Consider the following 18,611-nt stretch of genomic DNA (forward strand, 5'->3'; position numbering starts at 1 on the left):
TATTATGCTCCGTTTATTTAATTTAAACACTTACTCCCTGAACTTGCTTCCCGACTCTCAGTGCACATCGTTACAATGGAGGCCTTCAATCAAACTGAGGGCAGAGAAATATGTGCGCCCCAGACAGGTCAAAGTTTTTTGTATGCATGCGATGTAAGTTACATTAAAAAAATGCTGGGTTGTTTGGATGACCCAATTGCTGGGTTGCATGCATTAGGTCAATAGTTGGGTTGTTGGTACTGGGTTATGGTTGGCTTATGGATATTTGATCCAGCCAGCAGCTTAATTCTCCCGCCACGAGCTCGTGAAGTCCACTAGAACGTGAGCAAGTGTCGAGATGTGGCAAGCTACAAGTCTTCTAGTTCTAGTGCGACTGAGTGACTGACTGAGTGGAAAACGGCTTACGATATTTTGTGTTTTGGCTGACTGAAAACAGTGAAAATGGGAAGTAACAAACGTTACGAATTATGAATGTGATGGTCATTCAGGTTAAATAGGTTGTCCTATCACAATTAGATAGATAGCTAATGTTACCTTGAGCGACCATTAACTAGCTAGTTAGCCATTTTCAATGGTAATATCTCTGGCTGTGGAAGCTAACATTAGCCTGTGTTGTCGCTGAATATAGCTAAATATACATTTGTTTGTTGACCTAGCTAACTATGCCAGTGTCTGTAATGGTAGCTAGCTAGCTACCTAATCTAGCTAAGTCTGACACGTCTTCTGGACAGTCTCAGACACTGATTCACTTGTTAGCTAAGTTAGCTGGCTAGCTAGCTAGCTAAATTACCATAGCTAGATTTTACTTATTCTCCATCTGTTAATTTAACCAAGCGGTTTGGCAGGATTATTTTATGCTTGCATGCTGATTGAGTTATCTAGCGTTACTGTACTTACTGGTTTTCAATGGTTTCTGACAGTAGCAGCTTTAGTCGGACTTTGAGGAGGATGGATGCAAATTCTGTTAGCTAACTACATCTGATGTAGCCCAGTTAGTATAGCTAGGTAGCTAACCATTAAAAACACATATATGTATATTTCCGTACTTAAATGCAAAGGTCTAAGACAATGGACAACTTTGTAAAGGATACGCTGAATGAGTGGAACCTGGCTTCTTTGATTCGAAAGTTTGAGGGTAAGTAAAACTGATTCCTTTTTGAGAGTGGGGGCAGAGCTTTTTGGGGGTAGGGGATTTTCACTGACCCTGTGTTAAACAGCATCTAGGTCTTCCACATTGCCATCGATAACCAATATTACAACTTTAATGGAAACTTGAAAGACTTAACTACATCGTAGTTCAACTACATACAACTACATTCAATACTGCCTTGCACACTCTTGCCTGCATTTCAACCAACTCTATAAGGCTATAAGCAAAGAAGAAAATGCTCACCCAGAAGTGGCGCTCTTAGTGGCCGGGTACTTTAATGCAGGGAATCTTAAATCAGTTTTACCAAATTTCAACCAGCATGTTACATGTGCAACCAGGGGGAAAACAATCCTAGACCACCTTTACTTCACACACAGAGATGCATACAAAGCTCTCCCCCTGCCCTCCATTTGGCAAATCTGATCATAATTCTATCCTCCTGATTCCTGCTTACAAGAAAAAACAGGAAAAAGCAGGAAGTACGAGTGACTCGATTAATACGGATGCTACACTACAGGACTGTTTTGCTAACACAGAATGGAATATGTTCCGGAATTTATCCAATGGCATTGAGGAATACACCAACTCAGTCATCGGCTTCATCAATAAGTGCATCGATGACGTCATCTCCACAGTGACTGTACGTACATATCCCAAACAGAAGCTATGGATTACAGGCAACATCTGCATCACGCTAAAGGCTAGAGCTGCCGCTTTCAAGGAAGATGGATGACTGTGTGATAATGCTCCCGGTAGCCGACGTAAACAGTACCTTTAAACAGGTCAACATTCACAAAGCCGCTGTGCCAGACGGATTACCAGGACTTGTACTCAAAGCATCCCGGACCAACTGTCAAGTGTCTTCACTGCCATTTTCAACCTCTCCCTGACCGAGTCTGTAATACCTACATGTTTCAAGCAGACCACCTGTAAGCAAAGGTAACCTGCCTAAATTATTACCGCCCCGTGGCACTCACGTCTGTAGCCATGAAGTGCTTTGAAAGGCTGGTCATGGCTCACATCAACAGCATCCTCCCGGACACCCTAGACCCACTCCAATTCACATACCGGCCCAACAGATCCACAGATGATGAAATCTCAATCACACTCTACACTGCACTTTCCCACCTGGACAAAAGGAACACCTACCTGTATATGAGAATGCTGTTCATTGACTATAGCTCAGCGTTCAACACCATAGTGCCCACGAAGCTCATCACTAAGGTAAGGACTTTGGGACTAAACACCTCCCTCTGCAACTGCATCCTGGACTTCCTGAGAGGCCGCACTCAGGTGGCGAGGGTAGTCAACAACACATCTGCCACGTTGATCCTTAACACCGGGGCCCTTCAGGGGTGTGTCCCCTCCTATATTCCCTGTTCACCCTCGACTGTGTGGCCAAACACGACTCCAACACCATCATTTAAGTTTTGCTGAAGACAAAACAGTGGTAGCCCTGATCACCGACAACGATGAGACGGCCTATAGGGAGTAGGTCAGAGAACTGGCAGTGTGGTGCCAGGACAACAACCTCTCCCTCACTGTGAGCAAGACTAAGAAGATGATCGTGGACTACAGGAAAAGGAGGGCCGAACAGGCCCCCATTAACATCAACAGGGCTGGAATGGAGCAGGTCAAAAGTTTCAAGCTCCTTGGTGTCCACATGACCAACAAACTATCATGGTCCAAACATACCAAGACAGTCATGAAGAGGGCACGACAAAACCTTTTCACCCTCAGGAGACTAAAAAGTTTTGGCATGGGTCCTCAGATCTTAAAGGTTCTACAGCTGCACCATTTAGAGCATCCTGACCGTTTGCATCACCGCCTGGTATGGCAACTGCTCGGCTTCTGACTGTAAGGCGCTATAGACGGTAGTGCGAACGGCCCAGTACATGGGGCCAAGCTTCCTGCCATCCAGGACCTATATCATAGGCGGAGTCAGAGGAAAGCCCATACAATTGTCAGATACTCCAGTCACCCAAGTTATGGACTGTTTTCTCTGCTACCGCAAGCCAAGTGGCACCGGAGCACCAAGTCTAGGACCAAGCGGCTCCTCCACAGCTTCTACCCCCAAGCCATTAGACAGCTGAACAATTCATAAAATTGTACACTGCTGCTCGCTGTTTGTTTGTTACCTATGCATAGTCACTTCGCCCCCACCTACATGTACACATTACCTCAACTAGCCTGTACCCCGGCACACTGACTTAGTTCCGGTGCCCCCTGTATATAGCCCCTTTATTGTTATTCTTATTGTGTTACTTTTTATTTTAGTAAATATTTTCTTCTTCTTGAACTGCACTGTTGGTTAAGGGCTTGTATGTAAGCATTTCACGGTAAAGTCTACACTTGTTGCATTCGGCGCATGTGACAAATAAAGTTTGATTTGATCTGGCTGATCTAGGGTGTAGCCATTAGTCCAACAGTTGAAAATGAGAGTTTCTATTGGACAAATTCAGGTATGTTTATCCCTGTTTTATACATGTGGTGGGTCTAATCCTGAATGCTAATTGGTTAAAAGTGCATTGCAGCCGGTATCTATTCCACAAGTTACCACCGGCTAAATCTATGATGTTAGAATGCCTATTTACACTGTTCCATGTGACTGCGCAATCCATTGTCATATCAACCCAGGCAGGGAAGTTATAAACTTGATCTTCACTATACGTATTATCTCACATTTCTTTTAGATTAACATCTAGTTTTCAACAGCAGAGATTTGTATAAACCTTGCTGTCTGTCTCTCCGACAAATGCAACGTTGTTTCAATATTCAAATTCTATCTCGACCTGTCCCATAGTAATGAACGTGTAGGGTCGGGAGTCGGGACAAGAGAGGGGGGCAGGCAGCGTTTCTCAGCCAGTATAAATCATGAATCAGCTTGCACAATTTTTATGGATATATACAAAGAAATGGCAATTGAATAAAGGTAAAAATGAAACAAAGTGCAGCTACTTTGCAGTCTTTCCAGCTTCAGTTTGATGCGATTGTGTTAGCTGTGTTGTTGACTAGCTCTTCTAAAACAACAGTGTCCTAACGAGAGAGCACATTTTCCATGCCAGGCAAAATCGTGCCTCATTAGCTCATTGTTATGGATGTATCCAAATAAATGTCACTAGAAAACAGCTTAAACAAATGCAGCTACTGTTGTTATTCTGGCTACACTGTTTGACGTGATTGTAAGTTAGCTGTAGTTGGCTAGCTAGCAAGCAAGGGACAAGAATGTTGCCAGCCATTATGGCATATGGAACATTTAGAACGAACGACAGGGTCGTGTCTCTGGCAATTGAACCAACAGAACGAGCGACCAACCGGCTTGGGTAGAAACCCTAGATTTGTTTCTGGAGTAAATCTTGTGGAAGGATGAAATAGTATGAATAAATTATCACTCCCTGCAGATTTCCCAGCAGGAAGCTAGGGGTTTGAACTGATTAACTGCAGGTAATCAGCCTGCCTTTCTATCCTGAAGCTACTGCCACCCCTATTAAATGTTGCTCTTTCCTCAATCCCTTTCTTTTGTTCAACCATTTGACCTGGCTTATCAACCCTTCCCTCCTCAAAGTATGTAGTTCATAAATGTGGTTGAAACTATCGCTTAAAAGCTCCCTCCTAGCGGTTAAGCGCTTTAGGCCAGTAACCAAAAGGTCGCTGGTTCAAATCCCAGAGCCAGCAAGGTGGAAAAATCTGCTGTTCTGTCCTTCACGACAGTTAACCCCCCAACAACTGCTCCCCGGGTGCTGTTGATGTCAATTTAAGGCAGCCCCTCCCACCTCTGATTCAGATGGGTTGGGTTTGTCACACCCTGATCTGTTTCACCTGTTTTTGTGCTTGTCTCCACCCCCCTCCAGGTGTCACTCATCTTCTCCATTATCCCCAGTGTATTTATGCCTGAGTCCTCTGTCTGTTGCCAGATCATTTTGTGGTCAAGCCTTACCAACGTTTCCCCTTGCGCCTGTATTTTTCTAATTCCTGTTTTCTAGTTTCCCGGTTTTGACCATTCATTTACACGCTTTGAGTATTCTGTAAACACCACCTTTTTTATACACAAGGGGAGGTCCTTGGCGGACACACCTGAACTCATAGGACTGTGGACACACCCAGCGACACACCAAGCTTGAGCAGTAGCCTGGTCTTGCCAGGTATACTGTATGTTGAAATGTGTGTATTTTGTTAACAGATTGTTAAAAGGAATTTATAATTAATATATTACTTTCCTTTACAGTCCTCATATTCTAAAATGTAATGATTTCCATCTAAGAGGTTGGGACCAATATGCTTGAGTAACTGCACCAGGCAGAGGTGACCAGACCCTACCCATTTGTGTGGGTGCTTGGGGACTGATCACAGGTGTTTACAGTCATTAGTGGACAGGCACTGGAGCAAGGTACATCGCTTGGGATACTGGATGTGTGATTCAAGTCCTATTATGTGTTTAATATCAACTTTACCAGACTGTGTGCTCCAGCATGGTAAGTACTACAGACCAGTGTCAGGAACAGAATCCCTGCAGTAAGACTGTTGCGAGCATGTCTTTTAGTCATGCTTAGTCCATGTCCTTAGTAGAGTGACCTTCAAAATGTAATTTTGTACACCTGTTCTCTGTGTAACATTGTTTTGACTCAACCCAAATGTAGACCATTATTGTATGGCAAAACAGCAGGATGTGTGTGTGCTGTCACCTAAGATAGCTGAAGTGTGTTAGTGAATATGCTAATCTATTGATTAGCTCTGGCACTATCTGATAGGCAGATCTGTGTGCGTAACACTTAAGACAGTCTCACGGATGCATGCTTTGTTTTTCCTCGGATTGCAATCCGGGCGTGCACATGAAGTTCAGTTGAGGCTTTAGTCTGTTTGGTTAATTAAATAATATAAATCAATTTTAATAATCAATCCTAGCTCATGAAATTACAAATACTTAGACAATAGGGCTTTGTTTCAATTTGCTATTTTTTTTAAATATATATTCTTGTGCGTTGTGGACAATTCTCTGCTGTGATGTATATGTTCTGAAATGCAGGCAATAGAAATAACTATTTGACATTCAACATTGTATCTTGACTGTGTGTTGGAAAAGGAGGGAGTGGTATGGTAGAAAAGGTAAATATGTATGTAACATTGAAATTAGGATTACAATGAAAATAACCCAAGGATTACATAAAAAAAGTACCCAGCTGCTGGGTCAATCCCCTAACCCAACACTCCGGGTTGTTTTAACCCAGCATTATAGTCTATTTTACCCAGCAGTTGGGTCAAGCGCTCAACCTGAGGCGATGGGTTAGAAGCACAACCCAAACCCACTGGGTTGAATTAACCCAATGTTGCTTAAATCCAATATTTACCCAGCGCTGGGTTGTTGAAATGACCCAAATTTGGTTATTTTTAACACAGCATAGTTAATATTGGAAAAATAATATGAATTGCCATATTAGGCATTACTCAATTTCTACCTGCCAAAATAAATAAAAATCTGTATCCTAATTTAGTTTTGGTTTTATGATCGTTTCAGTGCATGCATTCAACAAGCTTTGAACTTCTACAGGGCCGCCATCTTCAACAAGGCAATAGCTCTGGGTTAAATTTGAGTTTTAATTGTTAAAATGTTGTAAATGATCTTTTAAACTTCCATAAAATAATTGCAAAATGGTTTTCTAATGATCAATTAGCCTTTTCAAATGATAAACTTGGATTAGCTAAAACAACGTGCCATTGGAACACAGGAGTGATGGTTGCTGATAATGGGCCTCTGTACGCCTACGTAGATATTCCATAAAGACTCTGCCGTTTCCAGCTACAATTGTCATTTAGAACATTAGTAATGTCTACACTGTATTTCTGATCAATTTGATGTTATTTTAATGGACAGAAAATGTGCTTTGCTTTCAAAAACGAGGACATTTCTAAGGATTTTAATTGGATCATCCTGTTTCAGAAGAACCTTCCTACATTGCAGGAAATGTAAAACTTGTAATATATTTGAGGTTTAAAAAGGATTATGAAGTTTGTCATTCCACTGAAATTTCAGACTTTGTTTTCCCTTACAAAAAAATGTATCAACCCCAACAAAATTGTCCATTAAATATAATTCACATTTCCTGTTGCTGCAGGATTGTTATCCTGCTGGAGCAAATTGGCTCAAACTAAGATCCTACACCTCTATATAGGGTCGCTTAATTCCTGGAGATTAAAATAAATTCCCTAGTTTTTCCGGAAATCCCGGTTGGAGGATTCCCGGAATCTGGAGTGAATAAAGAGGAAATCTGGTTTCCTACAACCAGGATTTCTAGAAAACCAGGGAATTTATTGAAAGTTCCAGGAATTTTGCAACCCTACCTGGATCTGTGACAATAAAACACACCCCTGAGAGCAAATATTGAATTCTGACCATAGTTTCATTTTGACACCTGATTTGTTTATTTTACCAATAGCTATTTTTTTCCTCTCTATGTCATGTTGGTATTTCCTATTGCTGTGTTTCAAAATACACTGCTAAAAAAAATAAAGGGAACATTAAAATAACACATCCTAGATCTAAATGAATGAAATATTCTTATTAAATACTTTTTTCTTTACATAGTTGAATGTGCTGACAACAAAATCACACAAAAATTATCAATGGAAATCAAATTTATCAACCCATGGAGGTCTGGATTTGGAGTCACACTCAAAAGTGGAAAACCACACTACAGGCTGATCCAACTTTGATGTAATGTCCTTAAAACAAGTCTAAATGAGGCTCAGTAGTGCGTGTGGCCTCCACGTGCCTGTATGACCTCCCTAAAATGCCTGGGCATGCTCCTGATGAGGTGGCGGATGGTCTCCTGAGGGATCTCCTCCCAGACCTGGACTAAAGCATCCGCCAACTCCTGGACAGTCTGTGGTGCAACGTGGCGTTGGTGGATGGAGCGAGACATGATGTCCCAGATGTGCTCAATTGGATTCAGGTCTGGGGAACGGGCGGGCCAGTACATAGCATCAATGCCTTCCTCTTGCAGGAACTGCTGACACACTCCAGCAACATAAGGTCTAGGATTGTCTTGCATTAGGAGGAACCCAGGGCCAACCGCACCAGCATATGGTCTCACAAGTGGTCTGAGGATCTCATCTCGGTACCTAATGGCAGTCAGGCTACCTCTGGCGAGCACATGGAGGGCTGTGCGGCCCCCCAAAGAAATGCCACCCCACACCATGACTGACCCACCACCAAACCGGTCATGCTGGAAGGATGTTGCAGGCAGCAGAACGTTCTTCACGGCGTCTCCAGACTCTGTCACATCTGTCACATGTGCTCAGTGTGAACCTGCTTTCATCTGTGAGGAGCACAGGGCGCCAGTGGCGAATTTGCCAATCTTGGTGTTCTCTGGCAAATGCCAAACGTCCTGCACGGTGTTGGGCTGTAAGCACAACCCCCACCTGTGGACGTCGGGCCCTCATACCACCCTCATGTTTCTGACCGTTTGAGCAGACACATGCACATTTGTGGCCTGCTGGAGGTCATTTTTCAGGGCTCTGGCAGTGCTCCTCCTGCTCCTCCTTGCACAAAGGCGGAGGTAGCGGTCCTGCTGCTGGGTTGTTGCCCTCCTACGGCCTCCTCCACATCTCCTGATGTACTGGCCTGTCTCCTGGTAGCACCTCCATGCTCTGGACACTATGCTGACAGACACAGCAAACCTTCTTGCCACAGCTCGCATTAATGTTCCATCCTGGATGAGCTGCACTACCTGAGCCACTTGTGTGAGTTGTAGACTCCGTCTCATGCTACCACTAGAGTGAAAGCACCGCCAGCATTCAAAAGTGACCAAAACATCAGCCAGGAAGCATAGGAACTGAGAAGTGGTCTGTGGTCACCACCTGCAGAACCACTCCTTTATTGGGGGTGTCTTGCTAATTGCCTATAATTTCCACCTGTTGTCTAATCCATTTGCACAACAGCATGTGAAATTGATTGTCAATCAGTGTTGCTTCCTAAGTGGACAATTTGATTTCACAGAAGTGTGATTGACTGGAGTTACATTGTGTTGTTTAAGTGTTCCCTTAATTTTTTTGAGCAGTGTATATTCCTGGGTGACTTCTCAGGGGGTGCACAATTTTTCCTCAGGTTCAGCGCTAATACACCTGATTCAACTAATCAAGAGCTTAGTGTTTAGTTAAATCAGGTGTGTTAGTTCTGGGCTATAAATGCGTTGAATCATATACAATTGCTAAAGTGAAAATTTGACATGAGTGGAAGTTAAGATTCACCCTTTAGCTTTAAAATGGAATGTCATGCAACATCATACGTTATCTGTTAGTGTTGTGTGGGTGGGAATGGATATACTTAAATTTTGCAATATCATTTTGGATGATATTATATACAGGAGATACTTTAACTCTGAGACATTTTCATTTTTTGGGTAGATAGCTTTAGCTAGCACTAGTCGGCTGTACCTGTGCCAAAACTCCAGTAATTTTCATCTTATAGCTTGTTCTCATATTCTTTTTAATTCAATAATGACCCGTGTTCAGCACTTTTATTTCCATGACTGATCAAAAGTATTTTTCTCAATCTCTTTCTTGTCTCTCTGCACCAGGCATATGCTGAGTATACAAAACATTAAGACCACCTGCTCTTTCCATGACAGACTGAACAGGTGAATCCAGGTGAAAGCTATCATCCCTAATTGATGTCACTTGTTTAATCCACTTCAATCAGTGTAGATGAAGGGGAGGAGACCGGTTAAAGAAGGATTTGTAAGTCTTGAGACATGGATTGTGTATGTGTGCCATTCATAAGGTGATTAACCGTTGAACAGGTTATGGTAGTAGGTGCCAGGCACACCAGTTTGTGTCAAGAACTGCAAAGCTGCTGAGTTTTTATGCTCAATAGTTTCCCGTGTGTATCAAGAATGGTCTACCCCCCATTGGACATCCAGCCAACTTGGCACAACTGTGGGAAGCATTGGAGTCAACATGGGCCAGCATCCCTGTGGAATGCTTTCGACACCTTGTAGAGTCCATGCACCGATGAATTGAGGCTGTTCTGATGGCAAAAGGGGAGTGGGTGCAACTCAATATTAGGAAGGTGTTCCTAATGTTTGGTATACTCAGTGTATCATGAGCAATATGTTTGGAACATCAAATAAAATTGCAATAAAATCGCAGTATCGAATCGCTTACATATTGAACTGTGAGGATCATGAGAATTTCAAAAGATATCATATTGGCATCTAATTATTGTGATAATGTCGTATCATGAGGCCACATCAGTCCACAGTGATTTGAGTCAAATACCTTTTCCTTCTCCCTCTTTCAGACTCAGAGACCACAGAAGACGAAGGTGGAGACCCCATTGAGACTAAAGAAGGAAGCAGAGGTCTTCAGGACCAGGTTATGCATGCAGGTATGGTGTCTTTTCCAAACATCCCTGTCTCAAATGCATGAAGGATAATGTATGAAACATCAACAGTTTCATGTGTGTAACTGTTACACATTGTCAAATACAGTGCCTTGCAAAAGTATTCACCCCCTTGCCATGTTTCTTATTTTGTTGCATTACAACCTGTAATTTAAATATTTTTATTTGGATTTTATGTAAAGGACATACACAAAACAGTCCAAATTGGTGAAGTGAAATGAAAATAAAAACTTATTTCAACACCACTAAGAAAGTGGCACAATGAAGACCAAGGAGCTCTCAAAACAGGTCAGGGACAAAGTTGTGGAGAAGCACAGATCAGGGTTGGGTTATAAAAAAATATCCAAAACATTGAACATCCCACGGAGCACCATTAAATACATTATTAAAAAATGTAAAGAATCTGGCACCCCAACAAATCTGCCAAGAGAGCCCACCAAAACTCACTGACCAGGCAAGGAGGGCATTAATCAGAGAGGCAACAATGAGATCAAAGATAATCCTGAAGGAGCTGCAAAGCTCCACAGCAGAGATTGGAGTATCTGTCCATAGGACCACTTTAAGCCGTACACTCCACAGAGGTGGGCTTTACAGAAGAGTCGCCATAAAAAAAGCCATTGCTAAAAGTGTTCACCAAAAGGCATGGTGGAGACTCCCGAAGCATATGGAAGAAGGTACTCTAGTCAGATGAGACTGAAATGTAGCTTTTTGGCTGTCAAGATAAACGCTATGTCTGGCGCAAACCCAACACCCCATGACCCCAAGAACACCATCCCCACAGTGAAATATGGTGGTGGTGGCAGCATCATGCTGTGGGGATGTTTTTCATTGGCAGGGACTGGAAAACTGGTCAAAATTGAAGGTGATGGATGGCGCTAAATACAGGGCAATTCTTGAGGGAAACCTGTTTGTCTTCCAAAGATTTGTTCACCTTCCAGCAGGACAATGACCCTAAACATACTGCTAAATCAACACTCAAGTGGCTTATGGGGAAACATTTAAATGTCTTAGAATGGCCTAGTCAAAGCCCAGACCTCAATCCAATTGAGAATCTGTGGTATGACTTAAAGATTGCTGTACACCAGCGGAACCCATCCAACTTGAGCAGTTTTGAGCTGGAGCAGTTTTGCCTTGAAGAATGGGCAACAATCCCAGTGGCTAGATGTATAGGCTTATAGGGACATACCCCAATAGACTTGCAGCTCTAATTGCTGCAAAAGGTGGCTCGACAAAGTATTGCTTTTGGGTGGGGGGTGAATAGTTATGCACGCTCAAGTTTTCTGTTTTTTTGGTCATTTCTTGCTTGTTTCACAATAAAATATATTTTCCATCTTCATAGTGGTAGGCATGTTGTTTAAATCAAATGATACAAATAATAATAATAATCCATTTTAATTCCAGGTTGTAAGGCAACAAAATAGGAAAAATTCCAATAGGGGTGAATACTTTCACAAGCCACTGTACACCACATGACAAAAAGTATGTGGACACCTACTCGTCGAACATCTCTTTCCAAAGTCATGGGCATTAATATGGAGTTGGTCCCCCTTTGCTGCTATTACAGCCTCCACTCCTTTGGGAAGGCTTTCCAATAGATGTTTGAACAGTGCGGCGGGGACTCGTTTCCATTCAGCCACGAGCATTAGTGAGGTCGGGCACTGATGTTGGGCGATAAGGCTTGGCTTGCAGTCGGTATTTCAATTCATCCTCCTTGGTGTTCATTTGGGTTGATGTCAGGGCTCTGCGCAGGCCAGTCAAGTTTCCCACACCGATCTCGGCAAACCAATTCTGTATATACCATGTTTTGTGCACGGGGGCCTTCCCCAAACTGTTGCCACAAAGATGGAAGCACAGAATCGTCTAGAATATCACTCCAGAGAATGTGTTTCCACTGCTCCAGAGTCCAATGGCAGAAAGCTTTACACCACTCCAGCCGGCGATTGGCATTGCGCATGGTGATCTTAGGCTTGTGTGCAGCTGCTCGGCCATGGAAACCCACTTCATGAAGCTCCCGACGAACAATAATTGTGCTGACGTTGCCTCCAGAGGCAGTTTGGAATTCAGTAGTGAGTCTTGCAACCGACGACAGGTGATTTCTTTTTTTACACACTACGTGCTTCAGCACTCGGCAGTCCTATTCTGTGAGCATGTGTAGCCTACCACTTCGCGGCTGAGCCGTTATTGCTCCTAGGCATTTCCACATCATAATAACAGCACTTACAGTTAACCGGGGCAGCTCAGCAGGGCAGAAATTTGGCGAATTGACTTGTTGGAAGGGTGGCATCCCTTGACGGTGCCACATTGAAAGTAACTGAGCTCTTCAGTAAGTCTATGGAGATTGCATGGCGGTGTGCTGTCAACAGCAGGTGTGGGTGAAATAGCCGAATCCTCTCATTTGAAGGGGTGTCCACATACTATAGTGTACATTCTAGACATTTGTTTGCTTGATTGAAAGGTATTGCCTCAAATATTATATTTTGTGAACACCTGTGTAGTATTCAAGTTTCATGGTAGTTGTAGACTTTATAATCATCACATTCTCTGCACCAGATAGCTGAATATAATTTATGCCATGAGTTGGGTTCACAGAATTGTCTGTATAGAAAGGAAAATTCAAATTTTATTTACATGGGTGCTATGGATTTGAATAGGAGCATTGCTCTTTATAAATCCAGGGCTAAGGCATATTTATCCTATCTGTTACTGACAGTTGTAGGTCTTGTGTAAGCTTACAGTGTGCTTATATGTAACTCTTTTTTGCATGTCTGAAGGTTATATCTGAGTCAGCCTTTGTTATCTTAACTATGCCAATTGAGGTACCGGATTATTTCAAGTAGAAAGTAATGACTGAACTATAGGCTCAACACACAATATTATACAGTAATTCTTTCATATTTTATCTTGCCACAGGGGACAGAATGATGGACAGCTGGGGCGAAGAACTTCAAACCACCTCCAAGCCCGCCAGGCAAGCAAACAGTGTGTAGCAAGCACAAAGGGGTCAATTCTGTGATTGGAGCATCATATGTTAATCTAACCCGGCCAGTAGGGGAGTCCAGTGACAGTCTGTCTTTAGCTAGTTGCTAGGACAGCAGGTTCAGTATCTATAAATGGACACTCAAACCATACTCCTTTAGGTTAACATTACCAAGAAGCCTGGATAATACACTTAGGAAAGAATAAAAGATTAAAGCACAACAAATACAACACAAGTAAATAACTGTTTTTCAGTTGACTTACTAGTATACTGTGCAACACATAATAATGCTTTAAGAAGTGGATTGTTGCCCCTGTGAAAACTCCCACTTGAGAAACTATGAAGTTACCGGGATGTGTATTCATTTGCTGTCACCACATGACTGGAGGTGCAGGTGATGTACTGAGCAGGATCACTCAAGAGTATGTATTATTTGAGTGACTGTAAGAACAGAGTTCACTACTGACTAGTAAACATTCCTTAAAGACGCAATCTGCGATTGATACGTTTTGGGACTTTTGTATTAAAAATGTACTCTCAAATTGTTGTTCAATTTCAGCTAGTAGCTTTGAAAGTGGTACTCACAAGCCAAAACCGGTCCCTGTTTTTGTGTGTAATTTGTGTGATATGTTACAAATACAATTTGTACTGGTTAAGATCCTAGAGTGCATCTTTAATTATATACATGTATACCCATCAAACACAACTCTGGACCTCGAAGCCAGTTCCACTGCATTTTTTCATTGTTCCCCTCTAATTAGGGACTGATTTAGACCTGTGACACCAGGTGGGTGAAATGAATTATCAGGTAAAACAGAAAGCACGCAGGCTCTGGCCTCGTAGGGTAAGAGGTGAATGCCCCTGATATATATCCATTGATTCTTAAAGAGTATAACTTGTAAATTCTTCATGAGCTTAGTTCAATTGTCGTACCCCATCAGAACCCAAAATAAAATGTAATTGTAAACAAACACTGTATTGCCTCAAACCATGGTTAAAACTATCATTAAGATCTCATGGATGGTCCGTCCTTGCGTCCATAGCTCTGTCTATGAGTGGTTACATTACTCCAGCCCCATCCCTTAGCTGTTTACCAAATCAGTGGTGGGGTGGCCCACTTTGTTATGGTTGAACTGCAGATTGCCAGTTTAAGCATCAACTTGCTTTCTGGCCTTTATTCAGATTAATTCCATTTTGGCTTACGCTTTCCTTCGACTCCCCCAGTGCGCAATTCTTTTTCTCAATTTTGACCCATCATTCATTGAATGAAAAGAAAGAAAGTGGCCAAATGTTTGATGCAAGCAAGCAATCAGGTACTGTACTCCAACATTTCAAATTTTGGAGCATTGCCTTGCTTGTTTTGGACTTCACATGGGTGCACTGCGTGGCTACACAAACTATGGTTGAATATTTTCCGAGAATAAATCACTTTTCTCCCGGGTTACCGTATTTTCAGCCAAAACAAGAAGTTTCATTCAAAAGCATTATAAAGCATATACATAGACCTATGTATGTATTTGATTAGAATAAAAAATTATGTCCAGCAAGCTATACTAGACTAGCTTTTCCTGCATGGGATTCCAAGAGCTATGGAGTGTTTTTTAATAAGGAGAGAGGCCAGCGGAGCACAAGTGTGTGCGTATTAGTCAAGAGACAGAGGCTATAAGTTAGAAGCTTTGAATGGAGTTAATGGAGAGAGAAACACTGCGAGAGTGCTCGTGCGTGCACTGATTTAAAGCAGCGACATTTGAGTGATTCGGTCTTTATATTACTGCGGCAGACTATGCTGCAGAAAATGTAGGCCTACCTGTCACAAGAAAGAAAGTTACCATGATGAGATGATAGGTCTACATGCATTGTGAACTGTGCTCCATACTGAGATGGTCTGTCTGTCCCCACCCTGAGCATTGATGATTCATCATGCAGAGGCTGTAGAGAAGACAGATTTAGACATTGCATATACTGTCATTTAACAGTTCTATTTCATACCATGCTCTTCATTTAAATCATTTATTATAATTTACCGGTTTCCTGCAGTTCTTTTTCCTGGGAAAAGGGAGTGGTTTTGGGTGGTAAAACTGGGTCCCCGCCATTCAACACTGATACAAACTGCCATCCAGAGCACTGTTTGCAATTCATTGTATGTGTGAGGTATCACTGACCCCTTTGGTTCTTTTCTGGTTGTTATGCATGCAGTTGTTGAATAGATCATTTTCTGAATGCCATGCATGCTGTTTGCAATCTTATGAACAAACGAACAGAATGATGTTTGACGTCTTTTGTTTCATATACAGTGTAATTACATTGAAATATTTATATTATATAATTATGTATGATAGTCCTAACAGTACTCACACTGGCTCATGCATCATTTAGAACTCTTTAACATATATTTTCCAATATTTATTTTCAGGAGCCAATCAGAAGAGTTTTTGAGGGAATCTCCCCAACAAGTCTTCCCACCCGCCTCACCAAAAATTATCAAACGCCCATCCACTTCTCCAATGCCAAGCCGCTCAGGTTCAGCACCAAACACACCCCTCACCCCCCGAAAGAAAGTTGTTGTGCCAACAGACTACCAAGACACTGTCCCTGGTGAATTTGAGGAGAAGGTGAAACATCCAAAATCATCAGCCATGTCTCTAAGCAGTACTCAGGACTCCCGTCCTCAGACGCCAGTCAGTGTCAGTGAGTACTCTCGCAAGGAATACCAAACTAGGCCATCCCCCAAACTGACCAGAGCAAGCTCCAAGATCTTTGAGAAGGTGCGTGGTTTCGAAGAGCGAAGGCGAAGTTATGATCATGAAGGCTCCATCTCGGGACGGTCCTGGGCCGGGTTCAATCGTGCCGGGTCCGTCGACTCGGACGATGGAGGGAGCCGGTTGGGCATCTCCAGAGAGAGTTCGAGGGAAGACCTGCGAGAGGCTCTGAAGGAGGACGCTGCCGAACGGAGGTCTATGTTTAGACAGAGGGCTGCGTCCTTGGAGGACTGCAGGCCCCGTACCACCCAGAAGGTCCAGGAAATCGAGAACAAGTTCACTGAAGAGCTTCAACGAATCAAGAAGCTTGTGGGTAAACCTCACATGAAGAAGTCCTTCTCCACCGAGCAGCTCTCGCTCAGGGCTAGTGGCAGGCAGCCTTTGAGGAAGATTGAGCCCCTCCCACCTCAAATTCTCCAGAAGCTCCAGGAACGGGAATGGGCCCAGCACGAGAAGCAGCAGAAAGAGATGGAACAGCCCAAAGAAGTAGTGCCACCAAAATCACCACGACTACAGCTACAAGAACAAGCACGGCAGGGGCAGCCTTCACCCCAAACCCAAGAGATTGACCGACACTCCATGAGTAGCATAACATACAGTAGATTGGGAGAAGTTGCTGCCACTCCAGAATCTATGCAACTGGCTGACTTACCGGGACAGAGGCCAACAAGACAGGTAAATCAAGCCAGTCTTGTCAGGGAGATCCTTCAGAGGTCTCCATCACCAGCAAAGATGCAGATGCAGAGGGCTTACAATCCATCGGCAAATCACCAACAGCAGGCAGAGTCACCAAGCAGAAATGTTGTCGAGATGACGCTACACAAAGTTGAACGCAGGCCAGAAAGCCCTCTTGTTCAGAGGATATATTGTATTCAAGAATCACAGGACAACCAAGAATCTCCTGTGCAAAAGTCCCCAAAGGAAGAATCGCCAGGCACAAAAATACCTGTAGATGTAGCATTAAGAAAAGTAGAGGATAGACCAGAAAGTCCATTGGTACAGAGAACGCCAACCGTTGTACAAGAGCGTATAATCCAGCATCCGCAAAAACCTCCACGGCAGGCTACTTCTTCTACAAATGTTCCAGTTTCCCCATCTGAGGAGAAAATGGAAGTGGAGTTGATCAAGCCAGCACCCAAGCTAATCATACCTACCATCATTGTCGAGGAAGAGCCCATGGAAGATGAAGTTCCTCTTGAGACTGACAGGTCTAAGAAGGCAACCAATTTGAAAGAAGGTCAAACACAGAAGACCAGGTGGAAGGGTCGCCGCAGTAGTCCCATGTCTCCAGAGTTAGGTGGGAATTATTTTCAATCTGTCTTTATTTATCAAAATGAAAATGTATGTTGTGTATATTAGAGGCTTGTATCTTATTTTCCTTGTCTTTGCAAAGTTCAATTCTCATTGGTATTCCTTAGTTCTGAACACAGCCATGAATGTCTTTGTAATTACGTTTTGTAATTTGTGCAGATTCTTCAGACGACTCTTACGTGTCTGCTGAAGAGGACCCCTTGGAGGCCCCTATGTTTGAGTTTCCTCTTAAGGACACTGTGGTAACTGCTGGTACTGAGGTCCTGCTGAGAGTCATCATTGCTGGCATGCCTCCCCCAGAAGGCAAGCTATCTCTATGTATCACTTTATAACAAAGTTTATATCCAGAACCTAAAAGGGATCATCAGCTGCCCCCATGGCAGAACCTTTGATGAACCTTTTTGGGATCAAGGTTGAACCCTTTCCAACCCAAAAGGATTTCTCGTTGAAAGGGTTCTCCAATGGGGACGGCCGAAGAACCATTTTGGAACTCTTTTTTTCTAACAATGTAGTCACCAGTTTCACTCCAGTTTGTTGAGCACAATTTTTTAATTTTTTATTCTTCTTCTTTTTTATTCAACTCTTATTTGTCTGTGTCCATATCTAGTTACCTGGAGGAGAGACAATATCAAAATCCAAAACAGCTTAAACTATGTGATCAAAGTGGAGGGAGAGCGTTATTCACTTTTCATCAAATGTGCAAAACCAAGTGATGCTGGAACGTACTGTGTGACAGCTGCCAATGAGGCTGGGAAAACATCTAGCAGTGCCACACTTTCGATCAAACCAGGTAAGCATGAGTTGCAACATTGCATTGGTTGGGTCACCCTTCACTTAAAGTTGATTTAATAATACCTTGTTGTTATTACTAAATAAGAAGTAGTACTGAAGGTTAGAGACCTTCTGATTTACCGGCCCTTACCTTGAACCTTATGTCTGCTTAATGTCCTTGTACTGGAGATTGTAGCCTGAGCTTTAGCCTTTGGGAATTGCACCTGACTTTTGCTAACCTTTGCA

General features: G+C 42.9%; 1 protein-coding gene across 1 annotated transcript in view; it reads left to right on the plus strand.

The window, feature by feature from the left end:
* LOC115107590 (striated muscle preferentially expressed protein kinase-like) overlaps nucleotides 1-18,611 on the plus strand; it is a 138,175-nt gene that overhangs the window by 29,979 nt on the left and 89,585 nt on the right. The window contains 5 exon segments of the mRNA XM_029631020.2: nucleotides 10,446-10,532; nucleotides 13,458-13,515; nucleotides 15,938-17,580; nucleotides 17,754-17,897; nucleotides 18,202-18,384. Of these exon segments, the coding sequence (XP_029486880.2) occupies nucleotides 10,446-10,532; nucleotides 13,458-13,515; nucleotides 15,938-17,580; nucleotides 17,754-17,897; nucleotides 18,202-18,384 (2,115 nt within the window).

This window comes from Oncorhynchus nerka, linkage group LG3 (assembly GCF_034236695.1).
Source record: "Oncorhynchus nerka isolate Pitt River linkage group LG3, Oner_Uvic_2.0, whole genome shotgun sequence".
In the NCBI taxonomy this organism is placed as follows: domain Eukaryota; kingdom Metazoa; phylum Chordata; class Actinopteri; order Salmoniformes; family Salmonidae; genus Oncorhynchus; species Oncorhynchus nerka.